Consider the following 27,753-nt stretch of genomic DNA (forward strand, 5'->3'; position numbering starts at 1 on the left):
TTTAAGTTCTCTAATACTCACAGGAAAAAAAAGGGTCTGTAGCTTATGGCCTTTGACACTAGAAAAACATATCCTACCATAGAACTTCAAATGCCAGCATTGTATTTAGTTGTAGGAATGATTCAGCTATCAGGTCCGTCTCCAAAAGTAGACAGGACTCCTGTAAACTACTGGATTTTGTCATTGTGCAATTATCAAATTTCCCAGTACTTTTGTGAAGATTGATTCGGATTTTGAAAATATAATGCTTAGCTTGTGTTTCTCCATTTGACACAAGTTAATGTGACGAAGAGACAGTTCAACGTCGGGGTCGAGTCCGGAGACCTCCCCGAGCACGGTTCGGCACTACTGAGGTCCTTCTCCTGCACCTGGGCTGTCTATGCCTCTCATTCCAGGCATGCGTCTCCCCGGCACACGGCCCGCCCGGGGCCGCCGCGGCCTGGCCAGACCCTGCTCCTCGAAATGCTCCGCCGGCGCGGAATCACTCCGGGGCTGGCCGCCGCGTCTTGCCTGGGGCCTCGCCCCCCAATGTTCCAGGGACCCGGGGCGGTAACGGGCGCGGCCAGAGGCGCAGCGGTGAGGCCACCGCCCGACCCGGACTTCCCGCCGCCCCCGGCCGACTCCCCACGCCCCGCCGGATGGGCCTTCTGAGGCCGTGCTCCGCTGGGCCGCTGGCCGGGGCTGCTCGCCCACTGCCGGTGCCGTGCCCAACGATCCGTGCGGAGACAGCAGCCCGGCTTAGTACCGCGAGCCGCCCTCCTGGGCGCGCCCTGTGGGGGCGGATGCGAACGGCCCCACCCGGACCGGGGCGGGCGGGGGCCCTGCCTGAGGCACGGCCTGGGCGGGGACTTACGGCGTCTCCCTGGCCGCAGCCGGCGCCGCCTCGCCGGGCGGCTGGTGACGAGAACGAGCGCTCGGGTTCTTGTAGCTGGCGTCGCTCGCAGGAGAGGCGCGACGGACTCGGGAGTTTATTTCCATTCAAGAAATGTAAAATCAGATGGTCGTCAGCTGTAGCATTATTTTACGGTACTGGTGCTAACCACTCAATGGTAAGTTAAAGGTACAGATTAATTGTCCAAATCAGGCTTTTTGAGTCTCCGTCTGAACACATGCCAAGCGCGGACTTTAATCTTGGATTTAAAGCATGCATAACTGCTCCAAAGAGTAGTTCCAGTGTTTGTGGTGTGGGTTAATCCTGGTAGGCAGCTCAGTTGCTCACCCTTCCCCTTGCAGTGGAATGGGGAGAGAATCAGAAGGGCCAGTGTGGAAAAATTAATGGGTTGAGATAAAGAGTGTAAGAGGTAAAGCACAGCTGTGTGCACAAGCAAAGCAAAATATGGAATCTATTCATTATGTCCCCTTAGCAGGCACGTTTCGACCCATTTCCAGGAAAGCAGGGCTTCATCGGGTCTGATGGTAACTTAGCCACGTCACATGTCTCCTCCTTCTCTCCCCAGCTTTGATTGCTGAGCATGGCATCGTGCTGTGGGAAGGGCCTTGTGTCAGTTTGGTCAGCTGTAACCCCAGCGAACTTCTTGTGCTGCCCTGTTTCTGGGACAGGAGCCACGAGAAACAGAGATGGCCTTGATGCTGTGTGGGCACTGCTTAGAGATAGTTAAACATCAAGGTGTTTGAAACACTCAGTTTGGTCACCAAACACAGCACCCTCCTGGCTACTGTGGAGAAAATTAACTCTGGTCCAGCTAAAAAAAGTACAGTGTGAAAGACAAAAAGTTAACATAACAATCTTTTAAATGTCATGCAATTTTGATTTTGCGTGATTTAGTTTTTTTCCAAAGGACACAAAGTCTAATTGTTTACAATAGGAGGAGTTTGCTTAGGTATGCACAGCAGATTATAATGGAGAAGTTTATGACTGTACAGGGAATTGTGTGGTTTGTTAGTTCTAATGGCACAAAATAAGTATATGGTAACACTGTATATTGGTCTGGCTTACCATCTTTGTATTTAGAATAGAAATGGCCAGTTTAAATTTTTTTAAAACAGTATTTTATGAGGAGTGGAATAATACTGCCTTCAGTTTAATCCTTCAAACAATATGCTTTTGACTGTGGATTATACAAGAGAGGAAGGATACCGGTGTGTCAAAGAGTCTTTCTGAAAAATATAATCTATCAAAATATTAGCAACAGACAATTTAGATAAAGATGGTAAATGATTGGGAATTTTTATTTAGCAACAGTGGTTTGTCTTGTTACTTTTGACAGAAATCATAAAGTAGAGGATAGAGAATAACTTTTTTCAAAAATAATAAGCTACTAATGCTGTTTGTTAGTTGTGGGTTTTTATTTAGACCCTGCATAAACCAAGGCTTAGGCTGTTCATTATTTCTGTACTACTGAATCTAGTACTTCGTATTAGCAACTGAAACTCTGCAATCACCTCTTATCAGTTGCCCCCTATCCTTACCCTGGATTGGGAGATAAAGTAATAACCTGAGAGTTATCAAAAATTTCACTCAGTGTAAACTTTGTGAAGATACTGAAATGAGCATCTTAAAAGTTTCTTCAGCTGTTTTGATGCAAAGAAAACAAGTTACAAAGGAAGGCCACAATGCAGAGAGCATGTGAGGAAGACAAACAATTACCAAGAAATGGCTCTTGAACTAAATTAGCACTTGGTTCCACCTTTTAGTAAGGACAGTGTCAGTTGTGGAGGGTTAAAGACAGATGATGGAAAAAAAGTTCTGGAAATAGAAGCTGTACAGTAAAGGTAAAAACAAAATCCAGTTGGAAGGCAATACAGAAAAATTTCCGTTTCAAAATTCTAAGACAGACAAGCTATTGAAAGAACCTATAATGGGAGTTTAATAAATGTGTCGTGAGCATAGTGGTACAATGTGGCTAAAGCATGAGTGATTCCTTGGTTTAGGAAGGGAAAAAAAAGATGATTTAAATATCTGAAAGTTTGTAGGTGCATTCTTGGTCCCATACAAGTTTTGAGAGAAAATTTTAGAGGGACTATGACAAAAGAAATAAGGAGAAATGTGATTAATTTGAGCAGCCTGATCTACTGAAATATGCCCCTGCCTACAGCAGGGGGACTGGAAGTAGATGATATTTAGAAGTCCTGTGCAACCCAAGCCATTCTGTGATCATAACCGTGACAAGAGCTCTTTATTATGACCTTGCCACAGAAGAAAACACATTGTGTAACTGCACTTGGCTGACAAACTGGGCAGATGTATTAATCATTGGCTGATGACAAGCTCAGATGTGTCTGTGCAATGTGATGCACCTTCAAAAAATGTAATCCTGGCATGTGTTAAGAAAGAACATTTCCAACAATGATGAGGGCTTGTTACTTGTCATGCGCAAATGGACAAGGTAACAGAGATTTCTAGTCTCCTATATTAGAGATTAATTGAACCTGGGCCAAGCACCCAGAAGTGACTTCTAAAGGAAGAGTGTTTCTTCTGAGTTTTAGAACAGAGTGTCTTGTTAAATGAAACAGTAACAAATACAAAGGCTGGGAGGTGATACCACTGCAGTGTGTCAGGGCAGTGGGGAGAAACAAAGTCTGTTTAGGGGGAATACTGCAAAGTGGCCATTGATACCATTAGCTAAATTTAGCATTAAAACAAATCTGTATAATTTGCATCATGTTCTGCTTGCATATTAATTGGAATTAAAAAATACAAAATTGGACTTAATTATTATTGTTTTTATAAAAGAAACCCTTTTAAATATGCTGAAAGCATACTTTTGAAGTTAAAATTTGCCAAGTGCTCTCTATAGTAAAGAAATGGAATGCTCCTAATTACACTGACTTACTTAATGTATTTTCTGACTGTATATCTGTGCTGTTAATTTAAGGAGGTCAAAAATTAATGAGTAGTGTTGAGGAAAACATGATTTTCACTCCTTAAATAACTGTGTATTTCTTTTCTTTAAGATTCTGTGTTCTGGTATATCTTGAGCTCTAGAGTTTGCTCTTTTTCTCTGCTTCTAGAACCTGCTGCTGTTTCAGCACTCTCTCACAGGTCCTCACAGGATCTGTATTCAACTATTTGAAGTAGGCCTACAGTGTGTTAGGAAAAAAATGATTGTCCGAGAAATACAGATATATGGTATATTTTTCTGGTTCTTTTTAAGTACATGTGGGAACTGAGGATATTTCGACACGAAAGATTAATTTCCAGAAGGAAACTTGAGTAGCCTTAAGAAAATCACCTATGTTTGACTTGCTTCAACAAGTCCACACTTCCTTGTAATTTAAATTAAGTTCTTGCGGTGCAGCTGTATGCATTGCTCAAGAGAAGGAAAACTTGTTTTTCTTGTAGGTGTGGCTGCTGTTACTGACGTTAACAGAGCACCAGCTATCTGAAATACGTGTCCATAACTGACTTAGGTGTTGTACCAGTATTTTTCCCTCAGTATTGTTCTGCATTGAACAATACTTGCAATTTATCTTAAAAATATTTAAGTTTTTATCTGTTTAAAATAAACAATTGGTAGATCATCTCAGCAAAGTACCTTAGCAAAAAAAAAAAAACAAATGGAGGACTGAACAGAACTTCACTCAGCTATCTGCTTTAAAAGGTACTTTTTCCTTTCTAGCATTCACTGTTTAAAACAGTTGAAAGGATGTATATCTTCTTGTTTATTATCTGCTAGCAAAAGCAGAAGAAGAAAGCAGGTAATAAATTGATTCTGTTATTTGATGTTGACATGTTTTGATATTTCTTTAGTTAAAAACTATTTATTCTGTAAGACCGAACAATATTTTTAAGTCATAAATAGATAAGACTAAGGAAATGTGACCTCTATGTTGCAAGAATGCTAATTTATATAACATCCTTATAATGAGAATGCTTGGGGGTAACTTTTTGTACTTTAGAATGTTTCATAGAAAGACAGAAAGTTTGAGTTGTTTTCACTCACAAATCTCCAGCTGAAATTCATATGACGGTAGCAGACTTTTAGCATGTCTTTACAGTTCTGATCCTAATTGTAAGGACTTCTGGGGAAACTCTCTATTTCAGAGATAGAGCAGTCAATGCTTTCTGCTGTTCCTTCTCTACTTTGTGCCTAGTGGGATACACTGAGATTTCTGGTGCCCTGTGACTGTTCCAGTCTGTTACAGACTGCCCAGACTGTTACCAGTTTCTCGGTAGCTGGTAAAGGCTGATGTAAATCATCACCCTTGGCAAATGAGGCATTTTAAGGAGTATATTGTGATTGTAGTTCTCCTTACTTTGCTTTCTCACGAAAGAGCAATTGTGAAAATATTTTACATTATTCTGCAGGCATGGACGATTATTTTTTGCCTACTAGAAACATTTTCTTCATCCTGTGCAACAGCATCACTTTATTTCATCTTGGCATTTTACCCCACACTTCTTGCTGGCAGCTGGGGAAACTCTTCTTCCAGTCCAGTTTTCTGATCTGGTATGAATTTGATTAATCTGGGACACTCTTTTTCCAAAGATTCTTGTAATACAAGCAGGCCCTTGAAGAGAATTGCTGTCACTTTACTGTTTATGGATCATATCTCAATGCCTAAAGATGAATTTGTAGACAAAACTTCAATCTGAGCTCCACTTGCAGAAATTACTGCTTGAGAATGCCTTGAGCTCCCGCCTGGGCGTTAACACTTGTTCAAGACTGAGGCCATGCAGGTACTCAGGGCTACCTGTCTCTTTCTGCAGCAGCAGGAGTGTAAGAACTGCCCCCCAACATGTTCCAGGAGCTGAGCCAGCATTAAAGCAGTGTGAAGGGGCCCTTATCTCCATCAAGAATTAATATGTGGTGACCATTCCTGCAAACCGTGCCTTATACAGTACTAAGTAGGGTAGAGCTGCTAACTAAGTTTAATACCTGCATAGATTTCACCTGTCTACTGCTGGATTGTATTAATTGACCTTCCTCTGTATGTATTGCCTCATCTGTGGTGAACTGCAAATTAGGAAATTTATAAATTAGCAATTATATCTGAACCATTGTGTGCAATCCCCAACTAGTATGTTTATTTGATTCATTCTATATACATTTGATTTATATATCAGCCTCTTGCTTGTCTGTGAGAAGTCTGGTTGAAAGGGGTTTTTTTACATAATATACACTGTAGGGGAAACAAAAGTTTTAATTTGCTTTAGGAATTACTGCCTAATTATTAAATTGGATATTCTAAACTTTGGATTATAGAAAATACTGATTAATAGTAATGATTAATAATTAATCCTTTTGCTGCTGTATATATACCTCTGTTATATTCTCCTAGGGACCCCCCCATGTACAGAAATTGCTCCACACATCTGACAAATGGAGGCATTCAGAGTGTCACATGCAGTATCATCCATACCATTAAAGGTGTGTTCTGGCTGATTTTACATAAAAGCACAGTAGCTGAGTCTCTGATTAAGTCAGTGTACAGTGATACAGATTTACCCCCATCTTGTTTGTGAAGTTCTTGAGCAATGATCGTGAGTCAATATTATCTCGTACAATACGTATTTTCTCTTCTGCAGATGCGGCAACATAAAGTACAAGGACAAAGAAATTTACATCCACCTTTAGATAAATTAAGAATGTTGTGTGGCAGGAAAAAATCTTACTTTGCTGCTGCTGCTGTGTGCATTATTACTTTAACTTCGATGGTCACAGTTTCTTATCTTAGGTTGCAGAGACTTTCTCATCAGCCAAAAGTAATTCAAGAAGGTAGCAAATGTAGAGGGGAAATTGCCAATAGCACAATAACGCCATTAAAAGATAACAAGACTTTTATTATATCCCCATACTTTGATGACAGAGAAAGCAAAGTGACTCGTGTGATTGGGATTGTTCACCATGAAGATGTGAAACAGCTATACTGCTGGTTCTGCTGTCAGCCCAATGGAAAGATCTATGTATCAAATGCAAAAATTGATATTCACTCAGATAGATTTGGATTCCCTTATGGTGCAGCAGATATAGTTTGTTTGGAACCTGAAAACTGTGATCCAACACATGGATCAATTCATCCGTTTGCACATGGAAATATTGACCAGCTGCCAAGGTTTGAAATTAAAAACCGCAAGGCTGAGCCCTTTTCTGTTGACTTCACCGTGTGCATCTCTGCCATGTTTGGAAACTACAACAATGTCTTGCAGTTCATACAGAGTCTGGAAATGTACAAGATTCTTGGAGCACAGAAAGTGGTGATCTATAAGAACAACTGCAGCCATCTGATGGAGAAAGTCTTGAAGTTTTATATAGAAGAAGGAACTGTAGAGATAATTCCCTGGCCAATAAACTCACACCTCAAGGTTTCCTCTAAATGGCAGTTCATGCAAGATGGGACACACATTGGCTACTATGGACAAATCACAGCTCTAAATGACTGTATATACCGTAACATGCAAAGGAGCAAGTTTGTGGTTCTTAATGATGCTGATGAAATAATTCTTCCCCTTAAGCATCCAAACTGGAAAACAATGATGAGCAGCCTTCAGGAACAAAACCCAGGGACTGGCATTTTCCTCTTTGAGAACCACATCTTCCCAGAAACCATCTCTACTCACATGTTCAACATCTCGTCCTGGAATACTGTGCCAGGTGTTAACATATTACAGCATGTTCACAGAGAGCCTGACAGGAAAGATGTAATCAATCCCAGGAAGATGATAGTTGATCCACAAAAAGTGATTCAGACTTCAGTCCACTCTGTCCTACATGCCTATGGGGACAGTGTGAATGTTCCCATGGATGTTGCCCTCATTTATCACTGTCGGAAGCCCCTTCAAAGAGACCTTCCCAGAGAATCCCTTGTCAGGGATACAATCCTGTGGAGATACAACTCATCATTAATCATGAATGTTAACAAGGTGCTATCTCAAACCATACTGTAAGTTCAAAAGTGAAGTTAAACCTCAGTTTGAAGGAGGGAAAGTGGAGAGCCACCCTTACTGGGGGGAGGCAGAGGAGACTGATTAAAGATCACATTAAAATGATTTCCACATCAAGGTTACATTTTGCAGTGATTATTTAGGGAATTTATTGCAGAGCCAAGAGTCATTTAATGATATGAAAGTTCAATGTAGATTGCACTACTGTAAAATGTAAAATGTTTTCATTTTAAAAAAATCAGTATTTTTCAACTGATTCAAATAATGCAAATCAGTTTTCAACTGTACTAGAAATACAGCTATAGTCATTAGTATTAAAACTATGTTTCTTAAACTAAACAGCTGTTGGGAGTTTTGCTGATCCTACTGTATGTTCAACTGGGTTTTTGAGACATGTAAGTTTAAGAAGAGTGATCACTTATTACCCATCGCTGTTCTGAATTACTTCAGCGGTAAGTGCTGAATTGTGTTGGAAAGGTTTAAAACAGAGGCAAGGGATACAGATTGATGTTAAAGAGACTTTTGTGAACTGAAAAGCTATTTCGAGGAGGAAAAAATGGATGGCTGAACAACTATTTATGAAACATATTCGTTTGTTGGGTTTTTCTGGGACCTTGAAGCCTCCTAAGAAAGTGCTTCTTAATGAAATTTAGGCATGAGTTGCATTTTAGTCCTTTATGTGGTGGGTAAGTTGAATTATATTGCTTCCTTGTGTAAGAGTACAGAAGCTGCATCTTTTCCAACCTTTATCTAGAAATAGTGCCAAGTAGTTACTAAATTCTGCTGAAGGGTCAGATGGAAAGCAAAGCAAACAAAAAAAACCTCACTGTACTTCCACAGTTTCAGTCATGTATTTTCTATTTGATAAGTCTCCAAAGCTGTATGTGTTGCACTGTTGTGGCATTGTACTAGAACATATGAAGGCACATCTGAGGGCAGTCTGACACTGGTCGTTGACAGAGGCAAGTGTGTGTGTGAGCAGGTTTGCTTTTTTAAATTTCTACACCAGTGTCACTCTTTCATCCCTTGATCTGTTTTGTGGTGGCACATACCCTTAAGGAGCTCTGTCAGTAGTACGTTAGTATTATTTGCTAGCAGATGTCCAACAGGAACTTTACTTAGAGGTCTTCAATCTGTAAATAACTATTTGCTAATTGTGTTCATAATTACTAGCTGCTATTTTACTGGTTAAAACTTAATTTGTAAAATTAAAAGGGTAGAAGAGCAGTGTAGTGTGTACTGGATGCTTGTCATCATAGTTTCTGCTTGCATACTCTAGGGCAATGTAGAAAAGCAGAATTTAGAGTTCTGAATTAGAATTCTGATCTAAACTTATCTGCAACTTGTGAAATACTTGTGGAAGTATTCCTTTTCAACAATCGCTTCACAGCTTTTGGCTAACTATAGCATTTGCTTCAGAGCTGCTGCAGTGTCTCCCAAAGTTTCTACCAACAAACTGGCAGCTGTATTTACAGCCCAGGTGCCTGCTGCAAGGGGTACTGTCTTGCTTGGCAACAGGTCCACTTAGAATTTTAGACTCATGTAGTTTGCAAGGGGCATCTGGAAGTCCAATTCATAGCATGGTTTGCTCAGGACTTTGTCTAGGCTGGCTGGACACACAGTCTCTCTGGGCAACCTGTTCCAGGCTTAAACTAAGCTGTAACAAGAGAATTTCTCTTGTTGTGGTTTGTAACAATTGGCCTTTGTCTTGCTGTACGAGTCTGAGTTTGTCTTCTTCACAGTTCCTTATTAGTTAGCTGGAGACAGTAGCAGGGCCTTCCCTCCCCTTGCCCACCACCACCTTCCCTTTCCCCACCGTTCTTTCTGGAAGGCTGAGGTTCACTTTCAGTTTCTCAGCCATCTTGTGCTTCATCTCTCTGTGGATTCTTCATCATCAAGGTCACTAACGAAGTAGTTACCTGACAGAGTTTGCAGTTTCCCACAGTTACCCACATTTTCCTGTTTCGCTGGTCTGGGTACAATGACATTTCTGGCATGCTCCTATTTAATCTTTCAAAGTTAACACATTGTTTTATAGGTGGCTCCTTCAGAGGAAGCCGAGTTACCACACACATCATACACAGTGTAGTTACTCCCACATTAAGAACGATGAAAACTTGGTGTCAAGACAAGTAATTGAAAGCTTTCTACTTCATGTAAGCTTCCTTCACTTTTGAGTGCAGTTTGACTTCAGAGTTGTGAATTTGGGTTCAGTTTTTTTAAATCCTTGACTACAAAAACATTTGTCAAAGTAAATTGCTATGAATAAAGGTAGAAAACTAAGTGCTTAAGACTGTTCTTGAATTTAAGAGACACTGCTCCACTGTGACTTCATGCAATTCCTATTGCATCAAATATTGATTCTTGCACATGCAAACTCTTACTGGTGCAATTAATACTGCAGACACTGGGGAACCCTGGCCTTCATTCAGTACTAAGTATACAATTGGGTCTCCTTGGAGAGTGGTAAGAAAAAAAACATATTAACAATAGTAATGCTAACAGTTTTGTCTTTTCAAGGACATGAGCCAATCTTCATGAAAACTCCTGTTTTCACGTTGTGTAAAAAAAAAAAAAAAAAAGACATTAAGGGGAGATTTTATTTTAAGGGAGGAGGGGAAACCAACCTAAAGCGTTTCTAAAGCATGTGATGTCATAGATACAGCTTTTAAGTACATGTTAAAAAGCACAAAAGTATGTGGACAAGTATTTGCTACTCAACAGTTTCCCTGTGTACATCAGGTCTGTGATGATCAATAAGACCTTTTTTCAACTCCTGTGCTTTCTGGCAGACTTTTGATTTTATTTTTTTTTCCCCCAGAGATGTGGAATTCTGTCATTTGCCTCTGCTTTCCAACTCTAGATGTAGCAAGTACTTTAAGTGCATTATATTAACTGCAACTTCTGGAAAAAGTGAATGGCTGGTAGACATCATTTAATGTAAGAAAGTGACTTCTTGTAGAGATTAAACATCACCTTCCTCTTCATTATATTTCTACCTACCTGTGAACTGTGTTCTAACACAAACTATAGGAAATAAGGACTATAAAATACTGATCAAGGCATTCTGAGTTATGCTGAACAGTCAGAGGTTCTCTGTGGTTAACTGCAATTGGCAAGCTCTGTCAGAGATGAAAAGTTGCCTCATTCTTGCTGAGGAGAGATCGTATTGACATGTTCCTGAACTTAGTATTTTTAACATCGGATCCTAGTTAAAGAGCTTTTTTGATTCTTCTGTTTCAAAGGCTAAGTATTTAAAGCTACCAGAAAGAAAAACATTTTAGAGAAAGATTCTGGAGAGAGAAAGGGTTTGCTATCTCCTCATTTTTGTTAAGTAGCCATGCACTGTAACCAGTATTTGCTGTTACATGTATAAAAGCCTATGATTCTAAAATAGTAGTTTCACCTTCTGTTTCAACAACAAAAAAATAGGTCAGAAGTCAGGTCAAGCATTACTTCATTTCAGACCTGATAGCAGGCTTGAATGGTTTAAACATTACAAGCTATGCTTCAGAACCCAAATAGGTATATTTAAACATGAGTATAGACAAAATGTTGTGGTGAATACTGTTAGCATGCTCTATTGCATTATGTCCAAAACAACCCATTCCCAAATGCCCAAATAAAAGTAAATGATTGTGCACTGCATGATGATACCATTGGGTGTGCAACTTTGGTTCATGCAAAGTCTCATTTTATGGACACACTGCTGATAGTCCATATATTCCTGAAGATTCTGCATATGTGAGCTTTTCAGACATGTTCTTTCCATAACACCAAATGGATACTATGGTCTGGCATACTGGTGGCAAAAACCAAGCCCGTATCATTTTGGCCATTTAGTCCATTTAACCAAGATATTTCACCAGCCAAAAAACTTGAACCTCTCTTTGACTTTCTGTATTCTGGTAGTGGCCAGCGGCTTATCAGTTTTTCTGTCCTCAAGTCCATTATATAAAGGTATCTGTTATCAAATAGTAGAGCAAATATCTCTCCAAAGCCCAGCAAGGACACATTTAAGAAGTCTGGAGGTTTGATAACCCTAGAAGACAAGAAAACAGTGTTAGAAACTCACTTACAATGTAGTCACGAGCTTTAATTACTAAACCAAATCCTTAGGTGTCTATACTCACCCTTCCGAAAGAATTTAGCAAGAACTGGATGCAAATTTTTCAAATAAAGCAACTGAACACTTAGCTGCAGTCAGGCCTGTGGTTTCAGTTCTGACTTTGTGCATTCAGGACAGACCCTTCTGAACATAAATAAAAGTTAGGGTTTAAAAGGGACTGTTTTGCAGAGCACAAGGGAAAAAAAGCCTTGTTTCCAGATACACACAGAAGAACAAATATACTCATGTTTTACAATAAATTTCCATATGGATTTCATGTCTCAATATCTTTAAGAGGTAAAACCTCTTACTAATCTTTTGACCACTCTTTTAAAAGGTAGAAGTAAAATACAGAAATGCCTTGTTGTGATAGGCAGGTAAGATAGTTCATCCAAGATTGTTCCTTAACAGAATGCTGTTTCACTGATATAGCTTTATGCTAAGTTAAGCATTTTCATCTTGGGGAGCAAAAAAAAAAAATATTTGTTAGTTCCTCAACATCTTTACGATTTTTTCCCTTATTAAATAAAACTTGGAAAAGAAATTAAAGAGTTGAGGTTTCCAGAACTGGCTGTACATTTGATCATAGCATTACATAAAGCACAGAACTGAGGCACAAAAATGTATGGAGATGAAAATCTCTTCTCACCAGTAAGAGAACGTCCTTCTCTTTTGCAAGATGGGAGGGTAAATTAGGAGGTGAATTATTCTTACTGATAGTAAGTTATTCTTGCTGATAAGAAGCATTTCTTTAGGAGTAGATCTTTCAATGGTAGATACTCCCCAAATATTCAGGCCATTTGAATTAAGAGTTAACTGCTACCAGTTCTGAAATGCATTTTTTTTTTAGTAAGTTACAATCTTTGATGCCACCATTTCTAACTGATACAGCCTCATTCTTTTTATGGAAACAGAATGCCATCATGTTTGATCCCTTCCTGCAGTCTGATAGATTTCACTACCACTCCACAGCATTATCAAGAATGACAGATCAGTAGTGCTGTAAGGAAAAAGTCTTTTTAATTTCTTGTCTGATCAAAGGACCCCCAGAAATGTCTGCTTGGTTCTCTTACAGCAGTCTCTATGGCAACATTAGCTTTGGGTCATTACAGTTTCCCATTCACAATTCCCATCACTGAAGTCTGATTTGTCTATATTGAAACACCTCAGCTTAGAGAAAAAAAATGTGAAAGAGGAGCAGCACGTGGCCAGAAACCAAAAGAGTAATCAAATGATTTCTATTATCAGATAAGAAATTAGAATTCAGCCTGACCATATACATGAAGTAAGATGTTTACAGAATTTTTATCAAGATTCTTTTGGTCCACATCTAAAGTAAGACATTAAAACTAGTATGTTCTACTTCTTATTTATTTAAAGAACACTGAATCCTAAACTGAAAGGTTTACCTGAGAATATCATAGCTGGCAAAGTCCCACTGGTACAGTCCTAGTGCTGAACTGCACACTATGTATTTACCATCAAAGTGCAGTCTGGGCTGTAGGGAAATGCTGCGGTCTTCAGAAACAGACAGTGTTTTTAAGCACTTGCAGTTTATTTCCCTTCCAATGGGCCAAATCTACGATTAAAACACACAGTTTAAGACCATAAAAAGTTCAGATTATAAACTGTTACACTAATACAGCAAGCCTCACAGTTTCTCCAGGCATCAGGTAAATGTGTGAATGTTTTTTCAGAAATACTTATCTACTTAGGTAGGAGCATCAATTCTCCAAGTCACTTGTCTAAAGGTATTGCCGCAGTATATGTTGTTTCTAGCCTAAAAAACCCCAGTGAAATGGGTGCTTTACAGAATGGCCAAAACAAAACAAAACAAAAAACCAACCAAACAAAAAACAAACAAAAAACCCAAACAAACAAACAAAACCCAAACCAAAACAAAAAACAAACAAAAAAACAACAACAAAAAAACCCCAAAAAACCCAAAAAAACAAAAAAAACCCCCACAAACAAACAAACAAAAAAACCAACCAAAAAAACCCCCCAAAAAAACCAAAAACAAAAAACAACCAAGCAAAAAAATCCAATCGGGACAGAAATCTAACAGTGTTACAGTGTTTCACACTTTCCCTGTGTACCGAAATGATATGTGTGTGATATACGGTACATACCTTGATTTCATACTTATCTGCACTTAGGAGAATATGATCCCCAGGACTATGCATAAGAGATTTGACTTTGCACTTCTGCAAAAGTACCTGTAATTGAAGGATATAATAATTTATGTTGATGCTGGTAAATAACAAAACTTTCATTTGCATTTTTCACTTCACTAACCACCTGCATACTGTATCCTTGTATAAAGGCAACACAAATACTTTTAGTAACTGAAGGAAAACTAGTTTATGCTTTTCGTGTTCCTGCTAGTGACTTACTCTATTAATAAGCACACATACAGCCTTCACCTGTAGAGTCACCCCCTATCTTCCAAGTTCTGAAATAATCAGAAGAAAAATACCGTTTCATGCTTAGAATTTTGTTATCAAGATCATAGATTTTTTTACATCCTTCTTAAAGTAGCATTCTTTCAGAACAATTCTTTCAGGACCATTCAGTCTTTGAATCAAACACTGATTCCTAATGTTATTCCAGCTGCTTTGGAATAGAAATATCTTCAATGGTCTGAAAAGTTTAATTATAGCTTACATATTTTTCCTATTGAAATATTATTTTGCATTATTTCCAAATGTTCTCCAGATTCTACAACTAGTCGCAGGGTTAGGATTAGGAAAACAAAATTTAGAACACATTACAAATTTAGTGCAAGTGTTTGCGAGATTAATTAGAAATCAATATTCCCACCTTAGTGACCCATTCCGTGTGTCCAGTAAGGGTATTCAGGCACGTTCCTGTTGATAAGGCCCATACTTTCACAGTGAAGTCTGCAGAGCCACTGACCAGAACATCAAGTTCATCATTGTAATCCACACTAAAAACTACAAGCAAAGAGGTACTAAATAACGAATATCAGTCTCTATCTATGTGTTTTTCGGTGAGACACTAGCTAGTAGCCTCTCTGTGAATTTAGTAGCCTCTAAATTCATGTGCTACTTCATCTTTAACTGTTGTTCTTGAACTGTATAAAAGAATTCTTGCTCCGAATTCTTAAGTTTACATTGCAAAATTACTGGGGGTTTTGTCCAAATTAAAAGCATTTACATCAGTGGTTCCTTAATGGCTGGATTATGGCAAAGTGTAACTAGTTCTTATTTCCAGAGTTCTAGTAAGACAATTTCAGTAGGATTAGCACATTTGATAGACCTCTTTACTCACAGGGGAACAGACCTACAGCTGAGTTGAGGATATTCTGAAGTAGAGGGCAGAGAATTTAGTTATGAGAGAAATGCAAATACAAATTCCCGGGTCCTATTTTGCTCTTTGTTCTAAGCTCATCTACGGTCCAGGCATATAAAGAATGGCCACGGCTATATGTTATCTAAGGTTTGCATCGTTTCGGTAGACATGAAACTACTGAATAACCATGGCATTTAGTATTAGTTCCATGAAACTGCAAAACATTACATGGCTAAGATAAGCTTTGGCATATTCGAGGACAGATTTAGATCTGTTCTGGTTGCTTCCCCCGATATGGGGGAACTGAGGTGATTCAGGTGACAGAGGACAGAGCCTATCAAAACCAGAAAAGCTAATGTGCGAAGACTAACTAAAGTATAATTTGTTTGATGATGATGATGTATGTTACTTGACTGGGGAAATTACAAATTGAAAATTTCAACATACCTGCACCAGTGTGTCCTCTAAAATGCTGTGTTTTTGCCCCAGAGCTCCACTCCCAACAGGCTACTGTGTTATCAAAAGATCCCGTTACAAGCTTTTGTTCATCAAACTTCACTGCAGCACAAGTGTGTGTCTGGATACCATATATGCACTGACCTGTGCTTACATCCCACAGTTTTGCAGACAAGTCATCTGATCCTAGAATATAAAAGAACAGGATAATTGAAAGCAAAGAGTAAATAATATTTCCAATCCTATACTAATCTTTGTTCATCATAAATATAGCATTTGCGTGGTATCACAGAATTGTTATGGTTGCAAGTGACTTCTGGAGGTCAACTCTTCCAATCCTGCTACTAAGCAGGGTCACCCACAGCCCAGGCCCATGACCAGACAGCTCCTGAGTCAAAGGATGCATAATCCAAACCATCCTGAGTAACTTATGCTCAATCACTCTCATAGTAGGAAAAATAAAATTACAAATCACTCCCACAGTAAAAACAGTGTTTAAATGGAACTTCTTGTATTTTAGTCTGTGTCCACTGCCTCTTGTCCCATTACTGGGCACCACTGAAAAGAGCCTGGCTCCATCTTCTTTGCACCTTCACTTCAGGTACTGATAACATCCTGAGCCCTATCTTCTTCAGGATAAAAAGTCCCAGTTCTCTGAGTCTTTCATATGAGAGATACTCCAGTCCCTTCATCATCTTCATGGTCTTTCATTGGAATCTCCAGTGTGTCCATGTCTCTTGTACTAAGCAGCTCAGAAGTGGACACAGGACTCCAGGTGGAGCCTCACCAGCGCTGAGAAGAGGGGAAGGAGCATCCCACTTAACCTGCTGGCAACACTCTACTCCTAAAGGAGCCCAGGATACCTCTTTGCAGCAAGGGTACCCTGGTGGTTTATGTTCCCGTGGTGTCTACCAGGACCCTTCTCTGCCAAGCTGCTTTCCAGTTTGCTGGCCCCTACTATATAATAGTGTCCTGGAGTTGATCCACCTCAGAGGCAGGGCTCGGCACTTCCTCTTGTTGAACATTTTCTCATTAAATATACTTTCAAGCTGCTTGAATGGGAAATAAGCCCTAGTTTTAAGTCTCAGCATTACAAAAAAGGCATCTTGTTTTCATGTTAATGAAGCTACTAGGTATTTGGCCTTCCAGTTTCTTCACATCCTTTTAGCACCTATAGATTCTGGCATTACCTCTGACTGACAGATCCATGGAAGTTTTACATGACACCTCATTCTCAGGTTTGTAGAGCCACTGACTATACTGCAAGCTTAGTTTGTTTCAGGTAGGAAAAGGGTCCACCAAACCTTGAAATACAGATGATTACCAGGCCCCATCAACTGCCAGTTTCCTTTCTCTCCCTGAGGTTTTTTTGTTGTTTTTTTAATTGCTAGCTTTGGAGAGCAGAATAAAACTCCAGACCCTTAGACCTCTTGCTTCTCCTAGTGGTTGCAGCATAAAAGTGTCAAAAAGTTTTAACTGCTGTTTCCCGTGTATTTCCCTGCTGAGTAGGTAAGTGAAAGACTGGCTAGAATTTAGTTGTTGCTTTCTGGTAATCATCTTACAGTACCAACAAATGCAGGAGTACTTAGTCAGGATTCCCAACTTAGTGTATAATGTTGTCATCTCAAATGATTGGGAAATCCTTGGTATATGGTCTAACAGCAGTTCATTGTAATTCTGTTACAAATTTTTCACACAATGCTTCATACATGTTCTGTCTGTATTTTTAAGTTCAAACTGAAATCTTGGAATCTGTAGTGTTCAGAAATTATGTGCAAGTCAGACTAGTAGCAAGGTTAAATCTAGTTTACACATCTTCATAAAGCACTTAGCACTTAGAACTGAAAGTGCTTACAGTCTTGTTTCAAGGAAGAAGATAGGACTTTTTCTGCCACACTCTAGGAGACTGAAGTGCTCACACAGCCCAAACAAGGCCCCTTTAACTGAAAGTATCCTCCTAGAGGATAACTAACATATTTGGACTTCTCAAATGGGCTTACTAATAGCAACAGCATGAACACAGAATGGTCTGGACTGGAAGAGAACTTAAAGATCATTTAGTTCCAACCACCCTGTCATGGGCAGGGACAATTATACGTGCTGTTACTATTTTTTTAACTAACAGAGAAACTGGTCTCCTTGTTGTCTTAAAGTGACTGATGGGTTTAGTAGTGCAGCAGGTGTTTCAGAAATTGAAAAAAAAAAAAAATTTTGAATCATCTAAACCGCATTTGCACTATGAAAATAATCTGTCTGGTAAAGGAAAAGAAAATTGTCAATAATCATAGGAGGGGAAGAGAAAATAAAGAATTGTAAGACTCTCAAGTTGTCTGTCCTTCCTACCTGTACACAGAAGTCCATCTTTATAGTAAAGTGCATATACTCTGGCACTGTGTCCAATTAAAGAGGATGTCTCAAAGGCTTCGTGGTCCTTCAGTTGTTTCATCCTTAAAATAGCCTTTAGGTAAACCTTCTTCCAGTGCAGAGGATCCTGAACAGAGTCATCTATCTGCCAACCCAGATTCTTACATGCAGTCTGCCACACCTCTGTACAGGCACTTATAACCTTGTTCCACTGCTTAGAGACGAGGCAACATGTGAGTAAGGTCTGAGGATCAAGCCATTTTAACAGATAAAAACTAAGTTCCAATGGAAGAAGTTTGAGGAAGTCCCTCTTGAGGAGAATCTCTAAATTATTGGAGAGGTGCCTGAGCTGGACTGCTCCACTCAAGCTAATCAGGTGATCCAGAGTTTCATTTTTCTGCAAGTCCGTCAGAGAAAGAAATGTAATAGAAATGTTATCAAGCCATGCTTCAAAGTCCTTTTTCTCCATAAGGTTATGGAAAAATTTACCTGTGATACATCAAAATACTGTATTAGTTCTGTTCAGAAAACAAGGTAAGAATCACATCTTTATTACTGGTACATCAGTATTCCAAATGGCACATTAACACATAGACTGACACGACCAAATGCATTTTAAAGTATTCATTAGGTTAGGACTACGCATTTGCATGCACTTTGAACTGTAATTTGTCCCATATCAGACTTAAAAGTAAATTTTATGCAGCTAGTGAATGTTAGTATTCATTATGAATGTTAACATCTTTCTTGTTTTAGGTTAACACTTTCAAATTCTGATTCCATTAAGGTAAGAATTCGTTTAAGTTTTAAACCTATTATAGCAAGTAAACACTGTCTTAGAGTTTACTCATGTATTATACTGATGAAAGAAAAAAAATCAAAGCACATAAGCAGAGTGAAAAGCTAGTTACTGACAGAACTTATTCATATCTTTCTCCTGAACTATTTTAAACACAAAGCAGGTAGCTAGTAATTTTTAAAGAATATACAAAGAGGTGTCCAACAAATTGGGTGAAGGATACATTAGTCATATTTGAATTTGGCTTGTCTAAGGACCTGAGTTTGTGCTGGTCTAGTATCAGTTTTGACATGTTTGCACTACTTTGACCTAGATGCATTAAAAAAAAAAAAAATCTCCTGTGTCTTTTTTTCCTATTTTCAGTGTTTATTTCCACTGAGTACTAACTGTGAAATTGAATACCACCTCCTGAAATACATGATCTGCACATACTTATACTATCGTGTGGCATCTCAGCTTCCTGGGACCATTGATTAACAAGACAAATGTCAGATAAACAGTTTAAAAATAATAATTATTTATTTTCTCTGGAAGGTCTAATTCCATTCATTAGACAACTGTCTGAATTTAACAAGCTCCCATACTGAAAGAATTGAGAAATCTGAGTGGCACTCAACAGTACGTTTATTTGTACACAGACACTTTACCTTCATAGAATAAGATATTAGAGTACACCTCTTAACAGGGCATAGTAGTACAGAAAAGTACTGTCTTCACTATAAAAGGCTGCACATGGCATGCAATTGTTGATAAAAAAGCACAAGAAAGTTCTGGATGTCAAATGCACAGAAACAGCTGCCCCTATCGAGTCACAAGTTCATACAGTAACTTTTTACTGCTGACAGCTTTCCTCAGCACATATAGCTGAGCATATTTGCTGTTCAGATAGGCTTGTGTTCTCTAATTCTAACAGGCTGCCTCTGAATAAAAAAACCGGTGAGCTCTAAGGCGCTTGTTGTATTCAATATGTGAAGCTAATACTGAAATTAAGGGCCTCTGAAAGCGGTGCTGGAGCACCGTGCACGAGGCTGTTTTCCAGGCGCTCCGCAGCCGGCGCGATCGGCTCCCCCCGCCCGCCCCCGGTACCTCCGCACACAAAGAGCACGCCGAGGGCTAGAGACTCCGCGCCGCTCACCTCAGGAGTCGGCCCGGCGCGGGGTGTCCTTCGGTGGGCAGTCGCCACGGCTCGCGCGGCCTCCCGGCGCCCGGACCGGGCTGGGGCTTCCCTGCGGCCATCGCTCCACGGCAGGACCGGCTCCCGGCACTTCCGCAGCCCGCGCCACAGCCTACGGCCACCCGCAGCAGGAGGAAAGGGGGCGAGTCTGGGGCCTGAGGAGAGCCGGGCGCTGCAGGGGGCGGGGGAGGCCGGGCCAGGCCGAGCCGGGAGAACCGGGGACACGGAGGGCCCTCCGCTCTCCAGTCAGGCGGCTTCCGTCGCACTCCTGACGTCATGACTGCCCGTCGCCGCGCTCGTGCTCCCGCTCCCCGGGCCGGGGCTGCTGAGGCGCCCCGCTAGCCGCGGGAGTGCCCTGCCTGCGACTCGTACCCGAGGGGCTGCAAGTTCTGCTCGTTAAGAATATTCCTGTAATTAATATGATGTAAAATGCACTAGCGTTTATCACTGCCTTAAAAATCACTTATTCTCTGTCCTTCTGGTAGAGGCACTCTGTGGCTGGAACCGTCCAAGAATCTGAACGTGAAAACTGCATCCCCCTTACTTGATTAGTTGGGACATTATTTACTTTTTCCTTTACTATGTACTTAACTTGCATTTACTGTCTTCTCTTTGTAACTGCAGGGTTTGCCCTTTACTGTAGTCCTGTTCCAGGGCTCGTGCTACCCAAAATCTTCCCACGTTTAGCTAGAGGTGTGTCTAGTGCTGCCGGTGTTAAACAACTGGGTTATGGCCGCCTTGGTAACCAAAGAATTTAATGTTTTTTACTAAGCATCGTTAGTTACAATCTGAAGTGACTTTTCATAGGGAAATTTATTAAAGATGCTCCTGAGAGAGCTCTGAGCCACAGTCTTCTCTGGCAGAATAGAGCTGTAGCTGTAAGGGAGTGAGCTGTAATAACGTGGATTCTTGTTCCTCCTCTCTCATGAGATGTGCCAATATCTTTTCTTCTACTACGTAAATTAATATCTAATTTTGTAAATAAATAAATTAAATTTCCTTGCTCCACTCTACCTTTTCATTATGGACGTTACAGTGAAGAAGGGCAGGATGTAGCCTGGGTAATGTTACCTGCAGAGTGCAGTATTTGACATTTATGTTGCTGCTACTATTTCTGGGATGCGTGACCATAGACTAAGTCTTAATCCCAAATAAAGATGAATGCTTGGCTTTCACACCTGTGAAGGTGTGAACTGCTGTCAAGTTGGCTAGGAATGCATTTAAATCACAGGAAGGGTTGGAGCTCTTAGGAGAATGTCTCCAAGACTTCAGGACAGACTGATACTTCTTCAAAGAGAATTACAGGTCTGGGAGACAGCAAGAATTTAGTCAGAAAAGGTAAAAAACCTCTCTCTTCTAGTGTTAATTTAAGGGGTAAAGATCTCCAAATGAAGCAGGTCTCTGAAAGTCTAAAAGATGCCTGGAAACATAAACCAGTGTGGATTATAGTTTTTGTCAAAGATGGGTAAAGCTTAAGATACAAACACCAACCTCAGAGGTAGGATATAGCCCTTCAAAAAACTCAAATGGAATCAGTAATCCAGAGCTCTATGCTACCTCCCGTCTTTTTAATTTCTTGTCTTTTTTCTTCCCAAATGTGGAGTTCACTGGTTCTGCATCTGTGAAAGAAGTGAGGTCAAATTTATAGTTTTTTACATACGAAGGAATAAATCATCTGTTGATCCTTCACAAAGGTGATAAATAGCACTTAAAACAGTTCCAGATGTAATAGGACTGTTTCTATTTGGATGTCACATCTAAAACACAAACCATACACGCTATCAAATGACATTAAAACCAATGGTAATACATCAGCATTTAAGACAAGTGGTAAAGAGTCTTTGAACACAAATGTAGCAACAGTCTTAACAATATGCAATTATTAAATTACAAAGCAGTCTGCTACCATTCAAAGGCTTAATTAAACTGACATTTCAGATTGATAACACACTGCATAAACCTTTACAGACATAACATTTTCCATTCAACCAGATAAATACCTAATAGAGCTATAAATAAGAAGAAAATAATCTCTTCATTTTCTCTTCAAGTCATGTGCTAATATCACGATTTTCAGTAGCAAACAGGAATCAGTCAGTTACAGGTCAGCAACAAAGGGAAGCAGCTAGGCAGTATACAGGCTGATCAAATTGCTGTGCTCAACTAATAAGAGTAAAAATACTTTCTAACCTGCATGCAAGTACCAATGTTTGCTGCATAATGTCTGGAGCCTTCCCACATTGTTAATACTAGGTTCCCAGGGTATAATTTATTCCTTCACAAAATCAGACTAAGCCTATCTGAGAAAACAGTGCTTTAAAGAATTAGCAAGCACTGTGCACATGAACCATGACATCAAATTGTTAACAGTGAAAATGGTATGGTACTCATTTTCATACACAGAAGGCAACAAAATTATTTTTAACTTCCTTATTGCTTGCAGATGGCACTTTTCCCTCCCCCTGCTTTTATGATCCCATTACTTTAAATTCCTATATATATATAGCTTGGGACTTTTAATCCCCTAAAGTTTATGGTGGAAATTACAAATATATATATAAAACCAAATCCAAATGCAAAGGATTATATATTTCAAATGCAGACTAAGCCAACAGCTCTGGAAAAGCTATTGCATCTGCAAGCACAAGTTATAGACCCACACCTTTAAGAAAACATACATGAGCTGGCTGTTACTTGGTCAAACATACATAGAACAGCAGAATAAATATTTAGTCAGTTGACTATCACAGTACTAAAAAAAAAAATCAATTTGAATCTACCAATCAATTCCAAACGCTTATGCATTTATATAAATAATCTCATGAAGGCAGACAGCAAACCCATTATTCATTCTAGGTGCATACTTGCATGTACGTTATGCATCGAAAAAAACCCCAACCAACCACCACCACCACCAAAACATACAAACACAACAAACAAAACACAACAAAACCCACCAGCCAAAAAAACCCCCACACCAAACACACCCAACCCCAAGAAACCAAACCAACCAAAACAAACCAAAAGAACTCCACCTCAGCCCCAGACAAGGGAAGGACCATAACTACAACAGGCCCTACTTTTTCCTTGCCAGCCTGGAAACAATGTACGCATGCATCCATTTGCTGCATGATCTCCTGCTATCATGAACAGCTACAGACTTTTTAAATTGCATGTGGGTCTTTGTTTCTCATTAGAAGGAAGTGCTTTGTTACTTTCAAACACTTTTAAGATTTACCTGGACTGCACTGACACTAGAAGAAAGAAATGGGCAAAAATGACCATTAGTCTGCAACAGTTTCTGAAGCCCAAACTGGCTTTAGGGACCTTGGAAAGGGCTCATCAAAGCCTCAGCCTTAAGGGCTGTATAATGTGTGTGTGAAAGAATTAACTTAGCTCATGTGTCTTTGGGTTCTTGCGTCACACTTCAAAGCTGGATGGTTTATATGCATGCTGTGATTCAAATGCAGGACAAAGATGACAAGTAGCTCAAAGTGCTGCATACCCATTTTGAAAAGATTTTTGAATGGAGGTTCATGGGTGTGGGTACTGGACTGTATGATAGGAAGTGGTCCCTTTTAACTTCAACTATTTTGTGATTCCATGCATCATTACCCATACTGCTGCCGAGGCACAAGTACATTCTAAATTAACTGCCTGAACAGTCTAATGCTTGCACCAAAGTAAATGACATTCCTGTAATTTAGTCCCCCTAAGGCAGAGTGCTGAAGTGGTGACAATACCATTAGCAAGAAGGGGTTAAAAGCCCTGCTGCTGCCAGCAAATCCTCTGCATTGGAATAGAAAATATTTCTGGCAGAAACTTAGCCAAGAGTCCAGAAGGAGCCTTCAGTTAACCTTAGCTTGACAGAAAGTGTTCAACCTGGTAACAATTCTTCTGTCATGGAAACAATGTCTTCCATCCACCTGCAGCCAGATTTTTCAGTTTTCCTATTAGAACAACACCCATCTTAACATAGTTGTAGATTCAAAGATTAACTTTTCTCCCAACCACGAGATGGTCAGCCAACATCAAGAATGCAGCCTCCAGGCAGCTTTAACGTATGATGTGAAAGTAGGAAGGGTTGTGCTTAGGGTGCATATGCCTACAATTTGTGTCCAGGACTACTTTTCAAGTTTTCGTGAGCATATGCATGCACATGCTGGAAAAGCAGAAGGGAAACAACATGGCTCTAATGCTGGAGGGGAGGACAGTATAGCTGTCCATCCCGGTAGCCTTCTAATAAGCCTTGTCCTCTTAAACCAGTCTGGAGTAGGAGAGGTTCCACAGATGTATAAAAAACCGTGCCCTTCATAAATGATGCACAAGAGCTTATATATCAATACTACCAATTGCCTCTTGATTTTGATTAGCAGCCTGACTGGTAGGGATCTAAGACAATATTCTGAGAGAAACAGTGGCTAGAAGCTAGTTCAGAGAATACCAACCCATCACACCAAGAAGCACAGAAGCCGTGCGGTCAGATGAGACTATTAAGAACACACAGAAACCACATCCTTGTACAGTAGATATTTGTCCTGCTATGCCAGCAATTTCACATTATTGTGTTGATATTTTGTCTTTTGACATAATAAATGAGATAAAGAATTTGATTCTTGTGGCTCATGTCAAATGATGTCGAAATATTATTACCATGTTCTCTGCCTTCTACGTACACTCTGCTGCTCTCATACAGCAAGCAGGTAGTAAACTACATATACATGACCCTAAAGCCTCAGCTACCATCTCTAGGTGTCAATTAAAACAAACTAAAGGTTGTGTCATCCCTCCCTACTTCTTTTGCTAGGTCTGATATTATCCCTATAAGACACACTGATTAATTACAGAAGCAAAAACTCAAGAAGTGGAAGCCTTGTTGAGGCACTTACCGGATACATTAAGAATGAAGATAATGAATTTTTTTCCCAGGGTTCAGATCCTTCCTGTCCTATATGAGTAACAGTCCATTAGGTCTGGTAGTTCTCACTGTGACCTGAGTAATAGCTTTTACCTGACCCATCAAATCAAGCTATAGAATAAAATTCAAGTGGGAGGTAGGAGGGGATGCAGTTGCTGGGCTTTGTTCTTCAAATGATACCAACATCCTGTTCCAGATAAGTACATGTCTGATCTGTTTTGTCTAGCTAACAGTCCATTTGGTAGATGTCATCAATGCTGTGATTACAGGCAGACCTTCAAAGGTTCTTTCACACACACATTACCACACTCTCCTTATTTACAGTAATACTTTACAGCTACTGCTGTACTTCTGGTTAAAGAAAATAACTCTTGCTTTATGTCCCTTTCTTCTATAATTATATCTAGGATTCACAAATGCCACACCTATATGCATTCTGACTTGCCAGCAGTCAAGCTCTTCTCATTCTTCTTGATCTCCCTAGTGCTCCAACTCTAAGGCTAGTCTTTCAGGATACCTAAATATGTTTTTGTTCAGGTTCTTCAAAACAAGTTTTATAATCTCCATATATCGCTTCAGGTGCTATTGAACCACAGTAATCATTTTAAATCATGCTATAATAACACAGATGAACATCTGCAATGTATTTAAAATCTGATATCCTAACAGGGCAAAGCAAAATTTCCAGTTAAAATTGTATTTTAACTAAAGTCCCAGTTTTGCAACACACTGGTATATTCTTCAAAAACACCCACATAACGGAAATTAAATACTGCACTGATTAATCTTATTGGAAAAACGTGGTTCTTCTGCTTTCTAAAAGTACTTAAGTGCCCGCAGTGTCCCTGGAAATGGACTCAGTACAGAAGTGTTTACAACTTCCAGGAGATTAAGCAGCATGTGATACTTTCAGATTGGTTTTTCAAACCTTAGCTGCCCACATAAATAAGGATAGGCTAAATTAACACAGTCTCTGGAAATAACATTCTCAAAAAAAAATTACAAGCTCTTGCAAAGACTTTGATTTGGTACTTCCTTTTAGATGCTTATTAAGGCTCACCCCACACAAAACCCACTAAATAATAATAGCCTTTAGCTCCTAGACTAATTACTGTTGAAAATATTGCTTCTTCTCTTGATTAGCCACTCCAATTGAGAGTAAGAAATGATGCTTCCAGATAAGGCCTTGCATATTTTCTTAGGTGGAGCAATTCAGCCATTATATACAATACACTGAGAAAAAAGTACTTTGCAAAACCAGTTTTACATTCAGACAGATGGCAGAAAAAGGCACATGTTTCCAGATGATAATACTTGAACAGAAAGTGAAATCATGACGTATGAATGGTACTATGAAATAAAATCAAGAATACGGGAGTATTTCTACAAAAATAACAAGAAATACTTGTTAATAAAGCCAAAAACTTCATATATAAAAAGGCTGGAAGCATCATGCTCTCACAAAAGAAACCAAAACCAAACAAAACAAACCCCCTGCAAAGGGGTTCCAGAGGAAAGTGTTAAAAAAAAATAAAAATCAAGCTTTCAATATAAAACCAATATAAAACATACAAGCCAAGATGACTATTTCATCATAGAAAACTAGCTTATTATCAGTGAAATTTCAGTCTGCATCCAGTTAGAAAAATACAGCTATCTGGAACAATGACTTATACTGTTGGTGCTAGTGTAGACATCAGCCTGCATAGGAATCTTTGTGTAGTCAAAACAATCAGGGTTGGCTCTTCTGTCTGTAATGGAAAAATCTGCAGATGCACTACAATAAAAGTTCTCCAGTGAATGGATTGGGGTTTTGGTTTGGGTTTTTTTGGTTGGTTGGTTGGTTGGTTTGTGGTTTTTTTAGGGGTTTTTTACTTCCAATTCTTAAGAAATATTTTGAAAGCTTGTGTTTTCTATAAAAAGTTTCTCTCAAGGATTCTTAACGCCAAAACAGTTTTCAGGTTTCTCTAAACAATGTGCATGGACAAGCCAAAGCAAAGAAAGCAGTATCTTCATATCTTACCTGATTATTCAGTGAACATACCAGAGCTGCATCATTTCAAAGACTGACTGCATTGTTTGAAATGACCTTGCCTGCAAGCCTCTTTTCTTTGTTGTTGTTTTGTTTAAGACTGAAAAACCAAAAGCGTTGATTTGCATTATAAAATTCCTCTTTTCACGTGGCATACGCTGTTGTAAAACAATTCATGATAGTAACAACAGCAATTAACTTTGCTGTATGTCATTCGGGTACTTCAAATTATAAAAAGCTCAGAACAAGAAATACTTTTTGTTTACTTCAGTTTCAGCCTAAATCTATCATTGATTATCTACTTGTTAGAATGCCACAAAAAGTAATGGTTTGTTAACTGAAAAAACATACCTATGTCAAAGATATAAGCATCACCAAATCAGGCTGTGCTAGCCAGAACAACATGGGTTCTATAAAGATTTATCACCAGTACTTCCAGCCACATTTTACCACCAGAAGCAGTGTTTGTGACATTCCCATAGAGCTCACAGAGTTGTAAGAAAATGTGAAGTAAGGAAGAAAGGTTTTAAAACAGTCTTCATTTCAAGTCAATGATGTCTTCATCATATAAAGAAATCAGCTGAAATGGATAGTTAGGTGGTGAGCTCCCCTCCCTGTTTGCTAAAGTATCAGGATCTGAACTAGTGGAAAGATGACGTCTTTCAGAATAGCTTTCAAAAGAGCTTGAGATTATCCTGCAAAGACGAAGACAAAAGTTACTAACATAAATACACAGTTCGA

General features: G+C 39.4%; 3 protein-coding genes across 6 annotated transcripts in view; 1 reads left to right on the forward strand and 2 right to left on the reverse strand.

The window, feature by feature from the left end:
• The first annotated feature begins 619 nt into the window (after positions 1-619).
• LOC126642431 (uncharacterized) lies at positions 620-10,376 on the forward strand. Its single transcript, XM_050320059.1, has 2 exons — positions 620-1,049; positions 6,491-10,376. The coding sequence occupies exons 1-2, from the start codon at positions 639-641 to the stop codon at positions 7,847-7,849; spliced, it is 1,770 nt and encodes a 589-aa protein (XP_050176016.1). The 5' UTR covers positions 620-638; the 3' UTR covers positions 7,850-10,376.
• Positions 10,377-10,428: 52 nt separating this feature from the next.
• FBXW2 (F-box and WD repeat domain containing 2) lies at positions 10,429-18,558 on the reverse strand. The gene is made up of 6 exons (XM_050320067.1): positions 18,069-18,558; positions 15,717-15,911; positions 14,778-14,911; positions 14,087-14,173; positions 13,364-13,533; positions 10,429-11,888 (listed from the first exon to the last, which is right to left on the reverse strand). Exons 1-6 carry the CDS (start codon positions 18,556-18,558, stop codon positions 11,600-11,602), a joined length of 1,365 nt encoding a protein of 454 aa, XP_050176024.1. The 3' UTR covers positions 10,429-11,599.
• A 3,221-nt stretch (positions 18,559-21,779) lies between these two features.
• Positions 21,780-27,753, reverse strand: part of GARNL3 (GTPase activating Rap/RanGAP domain like 3) — a 42,285-nt gene continuing 36,311 nt past the window's right edge. For 2 of the 4 annotated variants that reach the window (XM_050320056.1, XM_050320058.1), the window contains one exon: positions 21,780-27,707. In XM_050320056.1, coding sequence (XP_050176013.1) covers positions 27,551-27,707 — 157 coding nt within the window. In that variant the 3' untranslated portion in view covers positions 21,780-27,550. The remainder of the gene's footprint in view (positions 27,708-27,753) is intronic. The other 2 variants (XR_007629441.1, XM_050320057.1) reach the window with 2 other exon arrangements.

The sequence above is a fragment of the Myiozetetes cayanensis genome, unplaced genomic scaffold (genome assembly GCF_022539395.1).
Source record: "Myiozetetes cayanensis isolate MyiCay16 unplaced genomic scaffold, myiCay2020 scf23, whole genome shotgun sequence".
Taxonomy (NCBI): Eukaryota; Metazoa; Chordata; class Aves; order Passeriformes; family Tyrannidae; genus Myiozetetes; species Myiozetetes cayanensis.